Below are 19,496 nucleotides of genomic sequence, written 5' to 3' on the forward strand. Positions count from 1 at the left end.
TGATCAGTAGGTGTGAGGTGTGTCCCAAGGTAGTCACAATAACAGGAGCTAGCGGAATGATTGGAATATAAAAACTAAAAAGTCCTCTGGTTGCCACCGGATGGGAGTACTGGGGGAGTAACACTGCTATACGGACTGTAACAAGCAGCAGAATCCACACATAAATGACAACCCAGAGGTAACTGATGCCAGGCCTACCTACTGCAAAAGGACAACATAAGGGAGCAAGTATATGCCCTTTAAAGGCAGACCAACCCCTCCAGTGACCGCGTTATACAATAAGATGACTACCTCATCTGCAAGCATGAAGAAATGGTCAACAGCTAGTCTGCCAGGTTCAGGAAGCACATTTTTAAATGGGATATTTCATTTACAGAAGTACACATCCAATTAAACAATATGGACTCAGAATGCTTTCAGACTAAGTCCACGATCTATTTGAAGTTGAAATACACATTTATTTAATGCAAAATAATTATCACTTTGAATGTTATACAGATGGGCCTCTGCAACTCATCGAGTAGTCTCCGCACTCAGGGCGGAAACTCCACAATGAGATTTCTCATTGCGGAGATTGCGCCTGAGTGCGGTACTACCCCGCGACTGCGGGGCCTATACCACGAGTGTGGCGGCCCTTTGTGAATCAGATCCAATGGACTGTTCTGAGGCTATCACAATCTTCTATACATTTCAACATGCCGCACAGTAGATCCTACAAGATGCCTCTTGGGAACACCTGGCTAATAAGTCATCTTTCTTGTTTATTTTTTCCCTAAAGTCTGGTAATGTTGCGACAGATGAATATTAATGCAATTGAATTCCATAGTTATGGCATTGAACTAGGATGGTCCACATATACATAAACTGTGTCAAAAATACAGGCTAAAAAAACAGTTTACAGCAAATTTTTACACATGTAGAAGATCAGCCGGGACCTGAGTTGCACCGGAAGGAGCACTGTCAGCCATTTTGTTCTATAGTTGGTGACCTGTTACTGGTTTCCACCACCAGTCTTGACAATACATGGTTGCATTCTAACTGGGGAATGTCACAAAAGTTATTTGGGGCTTGGTAAAAGCTCACCCATATGTGGCTGCGTGAAGCAAGTATGGAGAAGACAGCCAGAGAGGAACCGTGCACCAACACATTAAGAGCACTCTTACTTGGGACATTACACCTGGAATAGAGGAATTCAATGTCTTTTCCATGAACACTCGTAGTTTGAGTTTGCACTGTATTCTCTGTTGATCTAAAATCTGAGAGAGGCATTTGGTGTGACCGGGGTCTTTGTGGAGATCTTGAGTCTGCTCAATTCAGGTTAATCCTTTGGGGTCCTTTTGTTGCTGGACAAGAAGACAAAGGCTGATGATGGATGCAGAGTCTATCTTACTGCTCCACAAAATCTTTGTAAAGGATGATCTGTTTCAAATTATCAAATCAGTTTTTATAAAAAAAAATGCCTTTGCACGAGTGCTGCATGTTGGCTTCCAATAAGAATTGCCTTCATGATGGATTGAGAACACCTTGACAGAGCTCTTGTGCATGGGGTCTCTGAAACGGTCACCACTCAGCAGTTGTTCAGAGTTTTCCATGGTACCAATCAATGGTGCCTCTGTCACATCACAATTTTGCAGTCTTGCCAGCCATGTGCATTTTTCCCAAATTTGTACACCAGCCTTCGGTCAACGCGTTCAAGAATTCCAGTTTTATAATAGTGCCTATAATGTACAAAACAATGACAGTGAGATTCTTGTTTTTTAAAGGTGGGAATAACAAGTCACTACAATAATTAACACTTGAGCCCATTTGATTTCCAGAATATTGTTTTTATAAAGTTAATCTAAGATATTCCAAATAGGTAAAGTCTACTTTGTAGTTATTTTTGAGTTTAGTATTGCACCCGAGAGATACACAGGGATAGAAAGGGTAAAAAAGCTGTAGTACACAGAGGAAATCTGATTATGAGCTTTAAATGTGATGACGAGCCGTAGGAAGACACTTGCCTGATAGAAGGGCGGGAAACACAGTTTGTGATCTTTTGGATTAGGGGGTATGGTAAGACTCTGTAACAAAGGTGGTGCTTGCAATACTCCCCTCTGCTGTCTAAAAGACTGCAAGAGCACCAGGCCCCAAAGGTAAGTCAGCCAATGAGCATCCCAGTGCTCAAACTTTATACGTGATTGGCAGCGACTGGTCCACCAACCATTCTATCACAATGTGTCTTCTGCCTCTAGGACAGTGGGAATTTCCCGGGCTGGGCCCTGTGAATCAGTATGTGTGAGCTCTGGGCAGAAAGGAGTGGAGAAGCATGATTGAAGCCAGGTCAGAAGTCAGAGAAGGAGTGCAGAAGACAGATAACTGAAAGGAAATCTTCATTGCTACAGAGTCTGGGGTTTGCCTGTGTGTCTTCATTTTTGCGTGTCTAGATGTGCTTGTATCTCAGTGCTTCTGTGTTTGTGGTGCTACTGATTGTCCAAGCAGTGTCCGTTCCTCCACAGTAGCCACCACAAGTACCCTGAGCTATCCATGACATGTAGTGCAGACCCCGATTACAAGGCGAATCTCTAGCATGATGCCTCCCACCTCAAGTGTAATGGTTACAGTGGTTGGCATACTGAGAGCATCCTTGGCATGTTGCTGCTACCTGTGGCACAATAGTAAATCTTGCAATTTCCTGGCATATTGTGTGCGTCCTTGGTGTGATGCCGCTCACACCTGACACAACAGTGTCCCCGGCTCAATAGTGGTAATTTGTGGCATGTTCTGTGCATCCTTCGCATAGTGATGCTCATCTATGGCATAATACAAGTAATTCATGACTTACTGTGGCATCCTGGCATTATGATTCCTGTACTAGATATATAATCTTACATTTTTTATAACACTGTGGGTATCCCAGTCATAATATTGAAATATTTATCACTGACCTGTATATGTAATCCAAGGCCATACAAGGCTGAATCTCCCAACGTGTGGCAGTAGCACATGTAAATAATTGATTGTCTTCACTCGACTGTTCTTTGAATGTTAACGCGAATGTTCCCCTGCCCTGAGCACCCGACTGCATGGAAAACTGGCATCTTCACTTGTATTTTTCGGCCTGACGTCACAATCACCTAGGATTTGTTCAGAGGCCTTGGCCTATCCCTGATGATGTGAGGTCCAGCATCTGTCCTGTAGGGGAGAGGGGTTGGCCTAACGGCTAAGGCGCTCGACCTCGGACCTGGGGCTCTGGGTTCGAGTCTCGGTAACAACGCCAATAACCCCCTGTGATTCTGGGCAAATCACTTAATCTCCCCGTGCCTAAAAAAAATGAAACTGGTTCTATGTAAAGCGCTCTGATAACTGATTCGGTTCGGTTCTAGTTCGCGCTATCTAAAACACCCAAAAAAAAAAAAAACCTGGATAGGGGCACCAACCATGCCCTCATAGTAGGCAGCGGACGGCTGTCTGCGCCAAGGTGATGAAAACGTACCATGTTTTATAAACCCAAAGTATGACCAGACCTTTCACTCACTGTGTCAAAGAGAATGGGTTCTATTGAACCCTCTTGTGCAAAGTTCCATTTATATGTGGAAACTTAGAAAGTTGGGTTGACATCCCATGTGAATATTGAGTACGTACGCGTGTGAGTGGATTCTCAGAATCTGGCCCTTTGCGAGACGATTTTCCATGATGAGTCGGGCTGTAACTCCGCAGAATCACATAACTCCAATGCTCTGCATAAGACCCAGCACGCAGTAGGTAGGGTTGGGCAGTGTTGAGCATGCTCTACACCCTTCATGCTACTCTCTAACTCCATCACTTGGAGCTGCAACTATGCCAGTTTTCCAGGCTAACCCTTGACTGTGTAAATGAGTACCATTTAGATTCATTGAATGCAAATATATTTTATGCGGATATTCTAAAATCTGGAGCGGCTCTAGCCATGTGCAGCAATTATGGCCTAATAACTATAACAACTAAAGTGTTTTTCAGGTGTTTTGTACTGCACTGATATTTTGCCTGGCAGGAGGTGATGGGCACCCTGAGAAAGTCTAAATATACAGAACTTCAAAAGCTATAGCAGAATTTAAAGAATACAGTGGTAAGCACCTAGCTGTGTAGTGACTTACCTCAGTGCTCTGCTAAGTTTTTCATACGTCATCTTGTTGTTTTTCTTTTTTAGTCCCCACATCCTGGCGAGGGCTTCCGACTTCACCACTCGAAAGATGCCTATATCCCTGTCCTCCCATTCTAGAATCTGCCGGTGGTCCCCTGGAGTGAGGAGTAGATCACGCACAAATTCCCACAAGTGAGTAGCCGGCTGGCCTTCAGGAGGAAGCAAATTAGAGTCAACAAATGTTAGCAAAAGGGCAACAAGTCACTTTGCATATTTCTATCACAAAACCATCAAGGCACACTGCTACAAATTTGTACTGTGGCTTCTAAGCTGTAAATACAGATAAAACAAGAGCAAACTGTCTCCATATACAGAACACTCTACAATAGAAATATTGATAATGTTTATCATAGATATAAAAGCAATCGGGTTATTAGATGACTGGGGTGTTAGCCCTGGTCAAGCAATAGTCACAATCCCTCTAAGGGTAAACCATAACATTTGTTACATTATACTGGGCCCGATTAACAGAACTAACTTAGGACAAAAACCTAAACTTACTATCATTTTGGCATTCACAAAAGGCACTTATAATTTCGGTATTCACAGAAGTTAGAAGTCCTAACTTTAGGACTCCTAAATGCCTTCTGTGAATACCGAAAGTCTTAAAGTTAGTATTTGCTCAGTTTAGGAGTAGTAAAGTTAGGACCCCTTAGAAAGCTCTCTAACTGGTAGCTGTGGAGAGCAGCCTTTAGTCTTGGTCCAGAAGGAGTGTAGAGTAGCTTGTTTCACCAGAAAATAATCTTATTGATATAGATTAAGTGAAAAAGAACTAAACAGTGTATTTATACACTGGCACGCATCGAGGATCAGGCATGCAGAGGCGTTTTGAATGCGCTGCAGTTGTTTGATGAGCTTGGCCGGGGCTCCCGTGTAGAGGGCGTTTCCATAGTAAAGTCTGCTACTGACGAGGGCCTGGGTGACTTTTCTTCTTGTATCTGTTGGGATCCAACTGTAGATCTTGCGGAGCATGCGGAGGGTGTTGAAGCAGGAGGAGGAGACTGCGTTGACTTGCTTTGTCATGGAGAGTGTTGAGTCGAGGACGAATCCTAGGTTGCGTGCGTGGTTGGTGGGTGTCGGGGCTGCTCCCAGTGCCATAGGCCACCAGCAGTCGTCCCAGGCGGAAGGGTTGGAGCCGAGGATGAGGACCTTCTTCTTGTCTGTGTTCAGCTTCAGTCGGCTGATCTTCATCCAGTCGGCGATGGCCTTCATTCCTTCGTGGAGGTTGGATTTGGCGGTGAGGGCGTCCTCAGTGAGGGAGAGGATCAGTTGAGTGTCGTCTGCGTAGGAGATTATGTTGAGGTCGTGCTGTCGGGCGACTTGTGCGAGCAGGGCCATGTAGATGTTGAACAGTGATGGGCTGAGGGATGATCCCTGGGGTACACCTCAGATGATCTTGGAGGCTTCGGATCGGAATGGGGGGAGGCGGACTCTCTGGGTTCTGCCGGAGAGGAAGGAGGTGGTCCATTCCAGGGCCTTGTCTCTGATCCCTGCGTCATGGAGGTGTGTGTGTAGTGTGCGGTGGCAGATCGTGTCGAAGGCGTCAGAGAGATCCAGAAGGATGAGGGCCACGGTCTCACCGTTGTCCAGCAGGGTCCTGATGTTGTTGGTGCTGTGGTAGCACAGCTACCAGTTAGGGAGCTTTCTAAATTAGTCTAAGACCACTAAAATCACCATTAAGGTCGTCTAGATTAGTGCAGGGTGCTACACGTCCAAAAGTGAGCACCATATACTAAGCCAGCTTCTCACACCTATTTAGAACAATAGAGTCCATTTTTAATAAATTATTTGACACCAAAATATAAAAAATCCTACCAGTAGATCACCAGTTACGAATTTCTAAACTTTTCAGTACAAACTAGCACCTAAAACTTTAAAGCTCCAACCGGGGACATCTAGTCACATGATACGGGATCAAAGTCGAAAATATTTTTTGCAATTATGCATCACCAAACGACCTAGATTTGGAAGGGGGGGCACCTGCATTTTTGGTGCAGGGCTAGGCGGCCATCTTGCGAAACCCACTAAACCCAGACATTTCTAAACACTAGACACCCGGGGAAGTCTTGGTAGATGAGGCTTGCATGGATCCCCCAATGTTTTCATCCCTTGCATACCTCAAATTTAGCGTAAAAAATCAAATTTTCCTCACATTTCTGTGGTAAAGTTGTGGGATCACCAGGCGAACACAAATTTCCTAGCATCCAGAATTCCCCCAGGTTTATCGATACAAAATGGTACCTCACTTGTGTGGGTGGGCCAAGTACCCACGACAGGGAAAAGCGCAAAATGTATTGTACCACAAAATTACCTGGTTTTGCAAGAGGTGCACCTACGTTTTTGGTCCTGGCCTAGGCAGGCATCTAGGTAAACCTACCAAACCCAGATATTTTTGAAAACTAGCAATCCAGGGGAGTCCAGGGAGGTGTGACTTGTGTGGACTCCCCTTCACTGTTTTACCCAGAATCCCCTGAAGACCTTAAATTTAGCTCATACACTAACATTGAGAGGAACATTTACAGGCTATAGCACAGTCTAAAAAGACCAGAAAATAAATTCAAAGTAAAGTAACTCCCTTTACTAATCATTACCTGATGATTGTTGTGTGGGGCTGAGTGTCTGTTGATGTACATGGTCAACTGATGGCGTGTTGACACCCTGGTGTGCTACAACAGTGTCTGACAGCCTCTAAAATTAATCAACTGTTGTCCTTCCTCCCACACACATCTCTGTCTGCCCAATCGCTCCTCCTCCCATCAAAACATATCTAGTAATATTGGAGCTGTCAGCGGCTCTATATGCCCCGTGACTGACAAGTTTAACATGGGATTCAATTGGAATTCCACAGAGCATATTATCAAGCCCATTATCGCTGTTTTAGCAGCAGTTTTCTGCCGCTAAAACAGCGATAATTGTATCGCCTGTCTTGATAATATGCCCCGAGGTTTTGACATCTGTGCTTCTACTAATAAAGTTTTTTAGCATAGTCAAACATGTCTTCACTAAAGACATACCTTTAAAGCAACAAGTAGTGGTTAACTTCTATTGTTACTATAGACCACCAAACAGTATAGTTCAGTATATAAATAATTTAAAAAACAAATTTTGGGCCAATGCATCAAAATTATTATGTGGTACAGAAATATTGTTGCATAATTTACTGTTGACCGATAAAGCCATTTTAGGGCTCTGATGACATTTGTAAACTAGTAGGTCTATGGTCTAATTGTTTGTTTAGTGGTCATCAGTACTCCGAGGGCTGATTGGACCAGAGCAAACATTTACCTGTAATGTATCTCTTCTCTCTCTTTGCAGTCCCAAAGCTTGTAAACAATTTTAGACTCAGCACAGTCCTCTCGATGAGGCTAACCCAGTTACCTGGATGGGCACAGCATGTGTTTCCACAAGCACTCACTTCAGATATGTGAGGTGTTATATGGGAATCCATCTCACACCTCTGCAATACTGTTTTTCCTCACCTGATTTCGCCCGGTTGGTTCCTTTGTGGGTTTTGGTGTCTTCTGTGCACTGCATTTCCTTTGTGTCACCTACAATAAAGTGTCAACACGCCATGAAACAGGAAGGGCAACAATATTAAATTTTTTAAGAAGCTGCTTAAAAATAATTAACTAATACATTTCACTAAATACATGAAGGAGGCTGTATGATTGAGAAAAAGGTATTAATTGAGGAATTTATTAAAAACTTGCCTGTTTGGCGATTAGGACGTAAGAAGTGCCCTGATGGACTTAAGCGCTAGGAGGTCGCTGGAGGGTGGCCATGCGCTATACAAGCATGTCTGAATTGAATTGTACTAAAGTAAAAAAATAATTATCCCTCAAAAATTGATGTTGGTCATGCAGCTACTTATGGACGTTGTTTGACAACTGTAGGATGCCCCACCTCTTCCTTCCTTAGGCTGCCTACGTCTACATCCCTAGAACACTTTGGGAATGTTTATTTGAGTGATTAGACTGGTCTACTTTAGTGGGTGCATTAACTCGCTGACCGACCCTAGGTGGCACTGACATCCTCCAATCCCCTAACTTTGCTGATTCATATGTTGCCTGTCTCTAGGGACATAATTGATGTGCCATCACATGTCCTAATTTAGTAATCTCTGACAGACCAGGTTTGTTTTCCTGTCCGTGGAGACTCGTACTCTCTGAAAGGTGTGCCACATAGTTTAGCAAAGAAATTTGTAGTATGGGGAAGACCTTCTCAGGAGTGACCCACTGCTCCTCCGTGTAAATTCCACGTTGTCTGTCATACCCGAAACACCGTACTTTCTACCACATGAATATGGTGAGCTTGATGGGAGTACATGAAGGAATGAGGAAACATTATTTTGGGCCCATGCAGGTGGGGAGCCCCAAGCTAATGGGCCGCCATTGAGAACAGGTGTATGCTGGACTAGTAGGTGTTCTGCACCATCTTCTCCTGCATCTCATAGATGCTGCCAACAAACCCCTCACTTGCTTAGGTTGTTGTATATTTAGGCTACATTTCCCAAAACTGCACTTTGATTCAGATGAATCCTTTGTGTTCATCAAACATATTTTACTTTGAACAAGGTCATGCTAGCTTGCGTCCTGCAAGATCCAGGCCTGGATACCATTACAGTTGACAAGTAGCGCTCTACAAATCTATTGATTTATGATTTCCATGAGGAAACAGGGGCCACTGGACCCCAACTGTGGTGACTGAGGCTGTGTGCCATTGGTACCGGTCCTGCCTTGGTTCTGGAAACTGAGCCTGTTCTGCAACTGTTCGGTATGTTCTGCATCCATTATGCACTGTTCTGCATACGTTCTTCATACGTTCTGCAAACGTTCTGCATGTTATACATCCATTCTGCATGTTCTGCATGCGTTTTGAATTCATTCTGCATGTTCTTCTTCTGTTCTGCATCCGTTCTCTATCCATTCTGCATGTTTTGCGTCCGTTCTGCATGTTCTACATACGTTCTCCATGTTCTTCGTACGTTCTCCATCCGTTCTTCATGCTCTTCATCCGTTCTCCTACCGTTCTTCATATTCTGCATGCATTCTACATTCGTTCTGCATGTTCTCCAACTGGTCTGTATGTTCTGCATGCGTTCTACATTCGTTCTGCATGTTCACTGTTCTGCATCCGTTATGCATGTTCTGCGTCTGTTCTGGATGTTCTGCATCTGTTCTGCATGCTCTGTATCCGTTCTGCATGTTCTGCATCTGTTCTGCATGTTCTATATCCGTTCTCTACCCGTTCTTCATGTTCTGCATGTGTTCTACATGTTCTCCATATGTTCTGCATGTGTTCTGCCTCCGTTCTTCAAACTACCCAGAGAAATTGGGACAATCAGAGACATAGTTATGAACCAGTTTGTGATATTTCTGGGTTCGCCACACCTCGCGGTACCCTCCCTTGCTAACGGGTTTTGCCAGTGTCAATATCCCTTGAAATATATCCCACGATAAGCCCCTGCTTGCCCACCAGGGCAGTTCACCCACTGTGTTTTGGGCCTCCCACTCCAGGGAGTTGGCACCACTTTGTGTTGAGTCTTAGGTTCTTTCTGTAGACCTACGTCTGCTAGCAAATGCCTTCAAGGCCTACTATGCTGAACTATACACGTCCAAAAGTGGAGACCTTGAGGATGATATTACCGATTACCTCGACCACATCAATATACCCACATTGACGAATACACATAGGGAATTCCTCATGCTCCACATAGAGAAGGACGAAATACTAGAGGCTTTGTCAAGTATGAGATCTGTCAGCGCACCGGGCGCAGATGGCCTCACAGCGGGGTTCTACAAGACATTCAAGGACCAGCTGCTTCCGCACCTCTCTGCACTCTTTGATGACATCTGCGTGGAGGGCAGCGTGCCACAATACATGAGGGAGGCGCTTCTGGTCACGATAACGAAGCCAGGCAAACCCCGTGATGAGTGTAGCTCATACAGGCCCCTCTCGCTTCTAAACGTCAACACTAAACTATACGCTAAAGTGTTAGCTAATCGCCTGGTGCTACTTGCACCTCAGCTGGTTGTGCCTGAACAGGCCGGCTTTATCCCCAGCAGGAACTTGGTATACAACGTCCGCACGGTCTTGGGCACGATACAACACGTACGACAGGATAGGAAGGCACTAGCAGTGTTTCTCGACATGGAAAAGGCCTTCTATTCAGTCGAATGGCGTTTTATGTGCTTAGTGTTGCAGCTGATGGGCCTAGGGCAGCCATTCCTTCAGATGGTAGGAGCACTGTATAACCAACTACGGGCCAGGCTCCGGAAGGGCGACCTGGTCACTGACTCCTTCCCCGTCAGTAGAGGCACCAGACAAGGGTGCCCACTTTCGCCCCTTCTGTACGCCCTGGTGGCAGAACCACTGGCCTGTGCCCTTCGGGAATACCATGGTAATGAAGGCATAGGCTTCCCCACGTATATGATTGTGGTGTCAATGTACGCAGATGACACCCTGCTGTATGTCCGCGACCCAGACAACAATCTCACTTCGGTGCTGAGAGAGGTGGTCCGCTTCGGTGCCCTATTGGGCCTGAAGGTCAATTGGTCAAAGTCACTAGCCTTCCCCCTAACCCCTATCACACAGAACGTTGACATGGACTATCCACTGCAGTGGACTACAGACACGGTCAGGTACCTGGGGGTGCACCTTCACACTGATGCAGAGGTCATATTTCGAGAAAAATATGGCACAGCCTTTAGCAGGCTGGAGGACGACGTCGAGGCCTGGTGCAGGCTCCCGCTCTCCCTTCTGGGGCGGATATCAATATTGAAAATGGTCGTGCTGCCTAGATTATTGTTTTTATTTATGACTATCCCGATTGTACTCCCTAAGTCCTTCTACCAACGACCATGGCAACTCATGATTAAGCTAGCTTGGGCAAGGAGACAACCCCGGGCAAAGTGGACACTACTCACGCTGTCCAAAACCATGGGTGGGCTTGGCGCCCCTGACCTGGAACTCTATTATAGAGTGGCCCAGGCCACGCACCTGCATACGTGGCTCCATGGGGATCGTGGAATTCCGCATGTTCGCATGGAGACACTCTTTGCCAGTCCTCTATTGCTCCCGTCCACGATTTTCCAACCGGTGGATCGAAGGACTGGAGTACTCTACTCCATTACTGCAACAAATCACGCTTGGCACAACCTCTTACAGATGCAGGGTGGTGCTCTGTTATACTCCCCTATAATGCCGGTGGACTGGGCTAGATGGCTGCCTCCTATAAAAGAGAAAGGGATGATACTTGCATTACAAAAACTGAACGTTCAAGTAGCAGGTGATCTGTTCCATAACGGAGTAGCCAAAACATGGGAGCAAGTGACGACCAACAGTGAGGCTGTACCACTTCTGACATGCTTCCAGTTTCACAGGGTGCGTTGCGCTCTGTCTGACTTGCTGGGTGAGGATATGGCGGAACCGCCTGAAGTTCCGGAACTCACGTACGTTATAAAGGCTGAATCTCCCCAAAAACTGCTATCTAACCTATATAAATTGTCCCAAGCGCACAGGGAGTACTCATACACAAAAGCGCGGTTGGCGTGGCAGGCTGATCTGCAGATAGCCATCGACGACCACATGTGACGATACTGCTGTACCAACACCAGGAAGCTCTCCCTCAATGGCAGACACAGGCTGGTACACTTCAAATTTCTCAACAGGGTGTACTACACACCGGCTAGATTGCGCAGGTATGGCCTTCGGGACACTGCGGACTGCGAACGATGCCGCGCCCCAGACGCAGACTTACTACATTTGGCATGGCTATGCCCAGGTGTATGGGACTTCTGGGTCAAGGTCTTCGCCGACATTAGCAATAAAGCAGAAATTGATCTCACACCTGATCCCAAGCTGGCTCTCCTAGGGTACCCTAAAAAACTCCCCATGGCCGCGTGGCGATTGGTGGACATGGGACTGCTCATGGCCCGGAGGGTGGTGGCATGCTGTTGGATGAGAGGCCCTATCCCCACAACTAAACGTTGGGCGCACGATATGTTGTATTGCTGCAGAAAGTCCGAGAACTACAGTGAGCTGCTGCCCCCTACTAGTAGACCAAAACATTTTTGGGGGCTATATCAGACATATTTGAACAATAAAAGAGACACTCACAACACTGAGGAGACCCAGAAGCACTAGGAAGCCACAGCGCGGAGCGGAACGATATTAAGCTACCCAGGGCAGAGATCACTTCCGCACCATATGGCATGCCTACTTACTGAGTGAGGGGAGTGATATAACCTATTGGCGTACGCATTAATTTATGTTTTAAGAATGCCGCCTGCCCTGCTATGGGTTGTTGGCTAAATGGCTGTGTATATATCGAGGAGGGAATAGGCACATTGTTATCCGTACTAAATATAAGGACAAAGTCAGATTGGCGGGAGGGGGGAATTGATGACTGTAACGTTTTGCAAATTGTTAACCCAATAAAGAAATCAATAAAAAAAAGAAAGATCTACGTCTGCTACTCACCTCTTGTTCCCCTTATATTCAATGGGATTTCCTGCAGGCATTTATGGAGCCTTTCTCTTATTCATTGCTTTCTCCTTCGTAACTCTACATTGCTTGCTCACTTCCCCCTTACACACACTACTGTGGGTACACATGTTTGCATTTTTGTTGAAATAAATTTTGCATACATTTTAAACAAACTTTAGCTACTATATTTTCGATTTGTATCATTTTTTGAAGTGTTAAAATAATTGTACCAAACCATAATCTGCAACCGGACAACCCTAAACTTTCATCCTTAGTAGGTACTACTAGCCTGCACCAGGCTCGCTCACTTCACCAGTTCATAACTGGAGTTCACTTCCACCACTTGCATTTTCCCAGAAAAGGGCACTCAGAGGTTAGCTCTGATTAGAAATCAAGTGGGTCGCAATATAAACAAATTAGAGATAGTGCATATTTTAATGGTTAGTATTTAGTACATAGCCAAGTTAAACGTTTTCATTAATATTATTGACTATGAATAGATTAAAGCCCAAATGTCAAATCTTCCTAACAGCAAAGATGTATCCAGAATTCAAGCAATGTGAACACCAGTACAATTACACTCTGTGCCATGGAATATATCAATTCCTGTGGGATCCATAATAGATAAAGTCCAAAATGTAAAATCTTCCCAACAGGTCTTACCCCTAAGTTGAAGCAATAGAAACAGCAGTTTACTTACACTCTTTGAAGGGCGGCGATTCCTCCTCAGGACTATCACAAACTGGGATGACTGTGGGAGAAATATCACACTTAGTTAAGTATCATAAGTGGATAAGTTGAGGCAACTTAGCAACATTTGACCGTATAAATGTAGACTTGAATATTGAGTTCTATGTATGATAGGTGCAATGACCATAAGTGGCACTGGGTGGTATTGTGTCAAATAACCCACTGTTTTTACCACCATACATCATGCGTCCGACTCATAAAGTCTATATATTAGAACCATAAACGTACACACTATGGGGCTTCTTTACAAGCTGTTTGTGCGACTTTTGCGTACTTTTTAACATGGAAAGTCACGTACGGGTGGGCCAAGGGATTGTAAATAATCCCCTGTGTATACAGTGCTTTCTCATACATATACATGCTGTATAATTGTGGAGCCACATAAATACCTTGCTAGGGTGAACCCCTACCGGATGTATGATAGTACAACGCGATCATTTTGATCGCAGTACTTTACATCGCGGATTTTACAACACAAGTCGTAACAACGACTTGCGTTGGAGGGTGCGGATTGAGAATAATAATTTTCTATTCCAACACCAGCCCACGTAACAGTAGAGAAGGTGTTGGAATATAAAATTACAATATTCCTTAACCAACAGCGCCATCCAGCACAAGTCATAGTAACGACTTGTGTTGTAATGGCAGCGTGGTAAAGGTCGTGCGGTGTAAACACCGCGTTGTAAACGACGTTTACCCTACCACCAAGACATTACAGACACTTTTTCCAGTCCTGTACTTTCATTTGATAACCCAAATAATTTTGGGTGTAGTATTCCTGAAATGATTTGTAGATGAACAATTAAGGACCAGAAAGACTGGAGGAGGTGGTCACCCTAGTGATTTCAGCAGAATGTGGACGTGCCTTGGAGGAGGAGAATGCCAGAGGGTAGTAGTGTCCGGGGAAGCTGCCCCCATCTCCAATACCCGGCAGAGTACTAGAGCTCCCCACCCCTTCAGTGCTGGTATAACCACCCAGGGACTACACAGAGCAGGAAATGCAACCGGAAGATGGGGTGTTTCATTCTGGGAGGTGATTCATACTGCCCTGCCTCCCACATCTGACTGCTGGTTCTTCCTTGCTGTTAGTTGGCATCAGTACCATTGTAGCTGCTACAATGGGATCCCTGAAGTAATGGAATGCTTGAACCCCAGACTCAGTGTCAGGGATAATCCGATGTAGGGCATTCGTGAGTCTTGGTATTGGTTTACTGTCTGCTTCCTGAAAGTTTGGTGGCTGCAGAGTGTAGGTGGAGCAGTAGGTACAGGGGAAAAGAGAAGCTGTGGGTAACTTTGCAAAGTCCACTTTGCAGGGTGATGGGGCTCCACCCGGTAAGTCATAGATATGATACCATGGATTCCATGCAGGTTCTGAGCCAAACTCCAAACGTTGGTGGTCATGTAGGAGTGTGGGGGAGAAGAGCCCAGAATGTGGCTGTGGGGTACTGCTCAGAGCAGAGGATGTGAGAAGTAGAGAATGGCTAGGATGAGCAGGTATGTGAACTTACAGGTGGTAGTGGTTTAATTTGTCTCGTGCTAGGAATGATGAGGGACAGAAGAGATATATGTCTACTAAAGATTGGTAGCATTTTGCAGGGGTGGGCCTCTGGGTCTGTCTAGTAGAAGAATTGAATGGACTCTCTTTCTTAGCTTGTTTGACCCCTTGCTTCGTTCCCCAGGGACAGGACCAGAAGAAGAGTCCCAAGAGGGTGGAATGACTGCTTGTCCACCATTTCCGAGGGAGCTCTCCTGCTTTCCCACTGGATTAATTTATGCTCATTTCAAGATCTCATTTCAAGATCACCTGTTCACCTTCTCCACAGCACAAGTTGCTCTTAAGACTTAGCAAACTGCTTCAATTCAAGACAAGCTTGAAGGGTGAAATGACTGAAGACATAATGGGGCATATTATCAACAAACTACGATAAATCTCGCAGAGCGCGCTTAGCGCGTTTTATTCTATCGCCGACTACCGCTGGATTTCCTTGCCAAGTTAGTGCATTATTATCAAGCCTTATCTCAAAGGCATTAGGAAATCCAGCGATAGCTGCAAAGAGCAGGAATAGCACGGGAAATTTTGCAATATTTTTTGGGCGATAAGGGAAAACTTGCTAATACGCCCCTGCGGTCTCAGACTTGCAGTCCACCTCCCATTACTAAGATGGCTAAGTCAACTTAAAAGCAGGAGTTAAATTCCTGCAATAAAGGGAGATTAGAGCGATTGTAAACATTGTTATGCTGGTCTGCTGCCGGCTAGATAATCTTGAGAAGCCGTGTTAGCGAGTTCCCTCATGCTGTTTTACCCAGGAATGCCTATTTTGCATGTCATTAGTGATGGCATGCAGTGCGATAAATGAATGGCAGGCATCACGCGAAAACTAGCACTAATAAGGGTTAGCGTGAGCTTGTTTATAGTGCTATGGGAATCTTGTCGCTTTTTCAGCTTTTAAAGCCGAAAAAGCTGTGATATGGCCCTTGATAATATGCCCCTTAAAGCCGAAAAAGCGGCGATATGGCCCTAGATAATATGCCACAATTTGTTTAAAATCTTGTATCTAATCGCAGTTCTGCAAGTGAAGAGGGCATCCTTTCTTAAAATGGGATAAAGTCTGTACAACTATTTCTTTTGGCAAAGCCTGCTCACACTTGTTTCAGTACAACATGCCAATTGGTCTCTTGGCAAATCCACACATTATCACATGAATGACTACCCTTAGCCAAAATGCAACAAGCAATGGGTCATTTCATCCAAAGCCAATAAAGAACAAAATATCCACTTTCCTCAGGCACCTACACTCCTCCTCCCAATCAGCTTTTTCAGATTATTACTTAGCGCTCTATATAGTAGCGATATTGCATGCTTCTGTAGAGGGGCAGTATGCACTCTGTATTCTAGCAGAGATTCCTCTTCTAATTCCCACCCTATATGTTTTGGGTTCTCCGGATCCCCAAATGTCCCCTAGGTTTGAGATGCCAGTCATAGTCCATTTTTTGGAACGCTTCCATCTTCCCTAGTTCCTTCACTGTTGCTGAAACTCAAATGGGAGTTTCTTCTGTAGATTTACCCTACTTTCCCATTAGCTCGGGTTGCCTTTTGCCATATTTAATCATCTTTTTGTGTAGGTTGGCCATGTCAACAGATTATATTTGACACATAGTGCCACTCAAATAACCTTTGTCACCCATTGAACGTCTATCTGACAGTATAGATGGTTCTTGTTGTGTACTGAATGCCCTGTCAATGATCACTATCAGTTGTGATGCCCAGTAGTATTTTTCAGACTTCACAAAGCGATTGTGCCCTCATAAAATCCTTTAGAGAGTATTCCTGTGGGTCCGCCATATAAAGGAGATTCTCTATGTAGAACTAAATGGCATCCTCACAGCTCCATTCTCAATCCAGTCTTAGAATGAGGTTGTCCCAGTGTATCGAGCAGTTACGGCTCAATGGCTAAGCTGAATAAGAGCAGGGACAACAGACATCCATGCCTCCTACCTCGCCCCAATGGAAATGGCTCAATTTACCTACACGTCAACCATGGGATGTATATATAGCAGCCTTGCCCAGGTGTGAAAGTTTGGGCTAAAACTCATTGTAGCCAATATTGTGAGAAGAAATGGCCATCTGATGGAGTCAAATGCCTTCTCGTGTTGAGAAATAAGTTTACTATGCATAGATAGACCCACAAACAGCCCTGAAGGTGGACAGGTTATGTCTGGTGGCATGAAGGGGCAGGAATCCCGGCCGATCTGTGTGTATCAGTGTGTTTACTGATGGATACAGTCAGTTGGCTAGTATTTTTGCCTCAACATTTAGTAGATTGGCCTATCTGAGGTACACTTGTCTGGAGTTTTCCTAGCTTACGTGTAATGAATATATTAGCTAGTGATATGTCTGCTGAGAATTGGCCTCATGGATCATCCTCCTTATGTGCTCTATAGGACTCCCTCATAAACACTTAGGGGCATATTACCAACAACTCGCGATAATTTTTGTCTCTAACTTGTTTAGAGACAAAAATTATCGCCGCACATCGGCGATTTTTATCGCAGATAAACCTTGCTATTAGCAAGGTTTATTGCAAATGCGATAAAAAACGGCCGCAATGCATGAATATCGCTGAAAAGTCAGCGATATTCATGCATTATCGAGCAAATGCTCTTAGCCATGTTATCCACCTCCCATTGGATAACATGGTGAAGAACTGCTCAGGGCAGGTGTTAGCTTTTGGAGATATTCGCGCTTAGCGCGAATATCTCCAAAAGTTGGTAATAGGAGATAGCGATGTTAGCGACTGTTTCCAGTCGCTAACATCTTGGCACGGCCACTTTGCATGCCATTAGTGATAAATATCACTGAAATGCAAAGCGGGGCCCAAGATGGTCGCTATCTCCTATTAGCTGTCACTAACTGGTGTTAGCGACAGCTTGGTAATAGGGAGATAATTTTATCTCCGCTTTCTTGGCTTTTAAAGCCAAAAAAGCGGAGATAAACCCCCTTGATAATATGCCCCTTAAATACTTCCACTGGTGACACAGTCAGGCCAAAGGCTTTTCCGCATTCCAATAGTTTTCTTGTGTCTTCAATTTCTTACACATCAATCTTTGCCTCCAAAGCCTCATGGTCATCATTATATTTACAACAAGGGGTGGTGGGGGACAGAGTCTCTGAATTAAGCAGAATACTCTCACCCAGTCAAGAGATCTGGGCTAGATCCAACACCGTTTTTTAGCTCATTGCACCATCCCAGTTTCAGAACCTGGCTGTATGCAAATTAGTCTGTCCCTGGCCCAGTGCATCATGGGAACAGGGCAGACCAGACTACAAAAGCCAATTCTTACACTGGGAAGGAAACAAGCTTCCGGGGACCGGTTTCTGGCATTACAGCCGTCTTCGGCCCGGCTTGCTTGAATCCTGATGGTGCAATGAGCAAGGGACTCATGTCTGAGTATACCCTTCCACGCTTAGGGTGGACAAAAATATTTACAACAAGGGGTGGTGAGGGACAGAGTCTCTGAATTAAGCAGAATACTCTCACCCAGTCAAGAGATCTGGGCTAGATCCAACACCGTTTTTTAGCTCATTGCACCATCCCAGTTTCAGAACCTGGCTGTATGCAAATTAGTCTGTCCCTGGCCCAGTGCATCATGGGAACAGGGCAGACCAGACTACAAAAGCCAATTCTTACACTGGGAAGGAAACAAGCTTCCGGGGACCGGTTTCTGGCATTACAGCCGTCTTCGGCCCGGCTTGCTTGAATCCTGATGGTTCAATGAGCAAGGGACTCATGTCTGAGTATACCCTTCCACGCTTAGGGTGGACAAAAATATTTACAACAAGGGGTGGTGAGGGACAGAGTCTCTGAATTAAGCAGAATACTCTCACCCAGTCAAGAGATCTGGGCTAAGTCCAACACCGTTTTTTAGCTCATTGTACCATCCCAGTTTCAGAACCTGGCTGTATGCAAATTAGTCTGTCCCTGGCCCAGTGCATCATGGGAACAGGGCAGACCAGACTACAAAAGCCAATTCTTACACTGGGAAGGAAACAAGCTTCCGGGGACCGGTTTCTGGCATTACAGCCGTCTTCGGCCCGGCTTGCTTGAATCCTGATGGTGCAATGAGCAAGGGACTCATGTCTGAGTATACCCTTCCACGCTTAGGGTGGACAAAAATATTTACAACAAGGGGTGGTGAGGGACAGAGTCTCTGAATTAAGCAGAATACTCTCACCCAGTCAAGAGATCTGGGCTAGATCCAACACCGTTTTTTAGCTCATTGCACCATCCCAGTTTCAGAACCTGGCTGTATGCAAATTAGTCTGTCCCTGGCCCAGTGCATCAGTGAGCTAAAAAACGGTGATGGATCAAGCCCTGATCTCTTGACTGAGTAGGAGTGTTCTGCATTAATTCGGAATACTCTGTCCATCACCACCCCCTTTACTGTATCGTTTTGGCCACCATAAGCGTGGAAGGGTATACTCGGATGCGAGTCCCTTGCTCACTGCACCATCAGGATTCAAGCAAGCCGGGCCGAAGACGGCTGTAATGCCAGAAACCGGTCCCCGGAAGCTTGTTTCCTTTCCAGTGAAAGAATT

At 45.2% G+C, this 19,496-nt stretch overlaps 1 protein-coding gene across 1 annotated transcript in view; it reads right to left on the reverse strand.

Annotated features, from left to right (window-relative positions):
• Positions 1–436: 436 nt before the first annotated feature.
• The window catches only part of ELF5 (E74 like ETS transcription factor 5), a 215,006-nt gene continuing 195,946 nt past the window's right edge, over positions 437–19,496 (reverse strand). Inside the window, exons 4-7 of the mRNA XM_078684675.1 lie at positions 13,350–13,400; positions 7,642–7,710; positions 4,116–4,311; positions 437–1,718 (exon numbers count right to left, since the gene is read on the reverse strand). Of these exons, the coding sequence (XP_078540801.1) occupies positions 1,616–1,718; positions 4,116–4,311; positions 7,642–7,710; positions 13,350–13,400 (419 nt within the window). The 3' untranslated portion in view covers positions 437–1,615. The remainder of the gene's footprint in view (positions 1,719–4,115; positions 4,312–7,641; positions 7,711–13,349; positions 13,401–19,496) is intronic.

This window comes from Lissotriton helveticus, chromosome 3_2 (genome assembly GCF_964261635.1).
Source record: "Lissotriton helveticus chromosome 3_2, aLisHel1.1, whole genome shotgun sequence".
Classification (NCBI taxonomy): domain Eukaryota; kingdom Metazoa; phylum Chordata; class Amphibia; order Caudata; family Salamandridae; genus Lissotriton; species Lissotriton helveticus.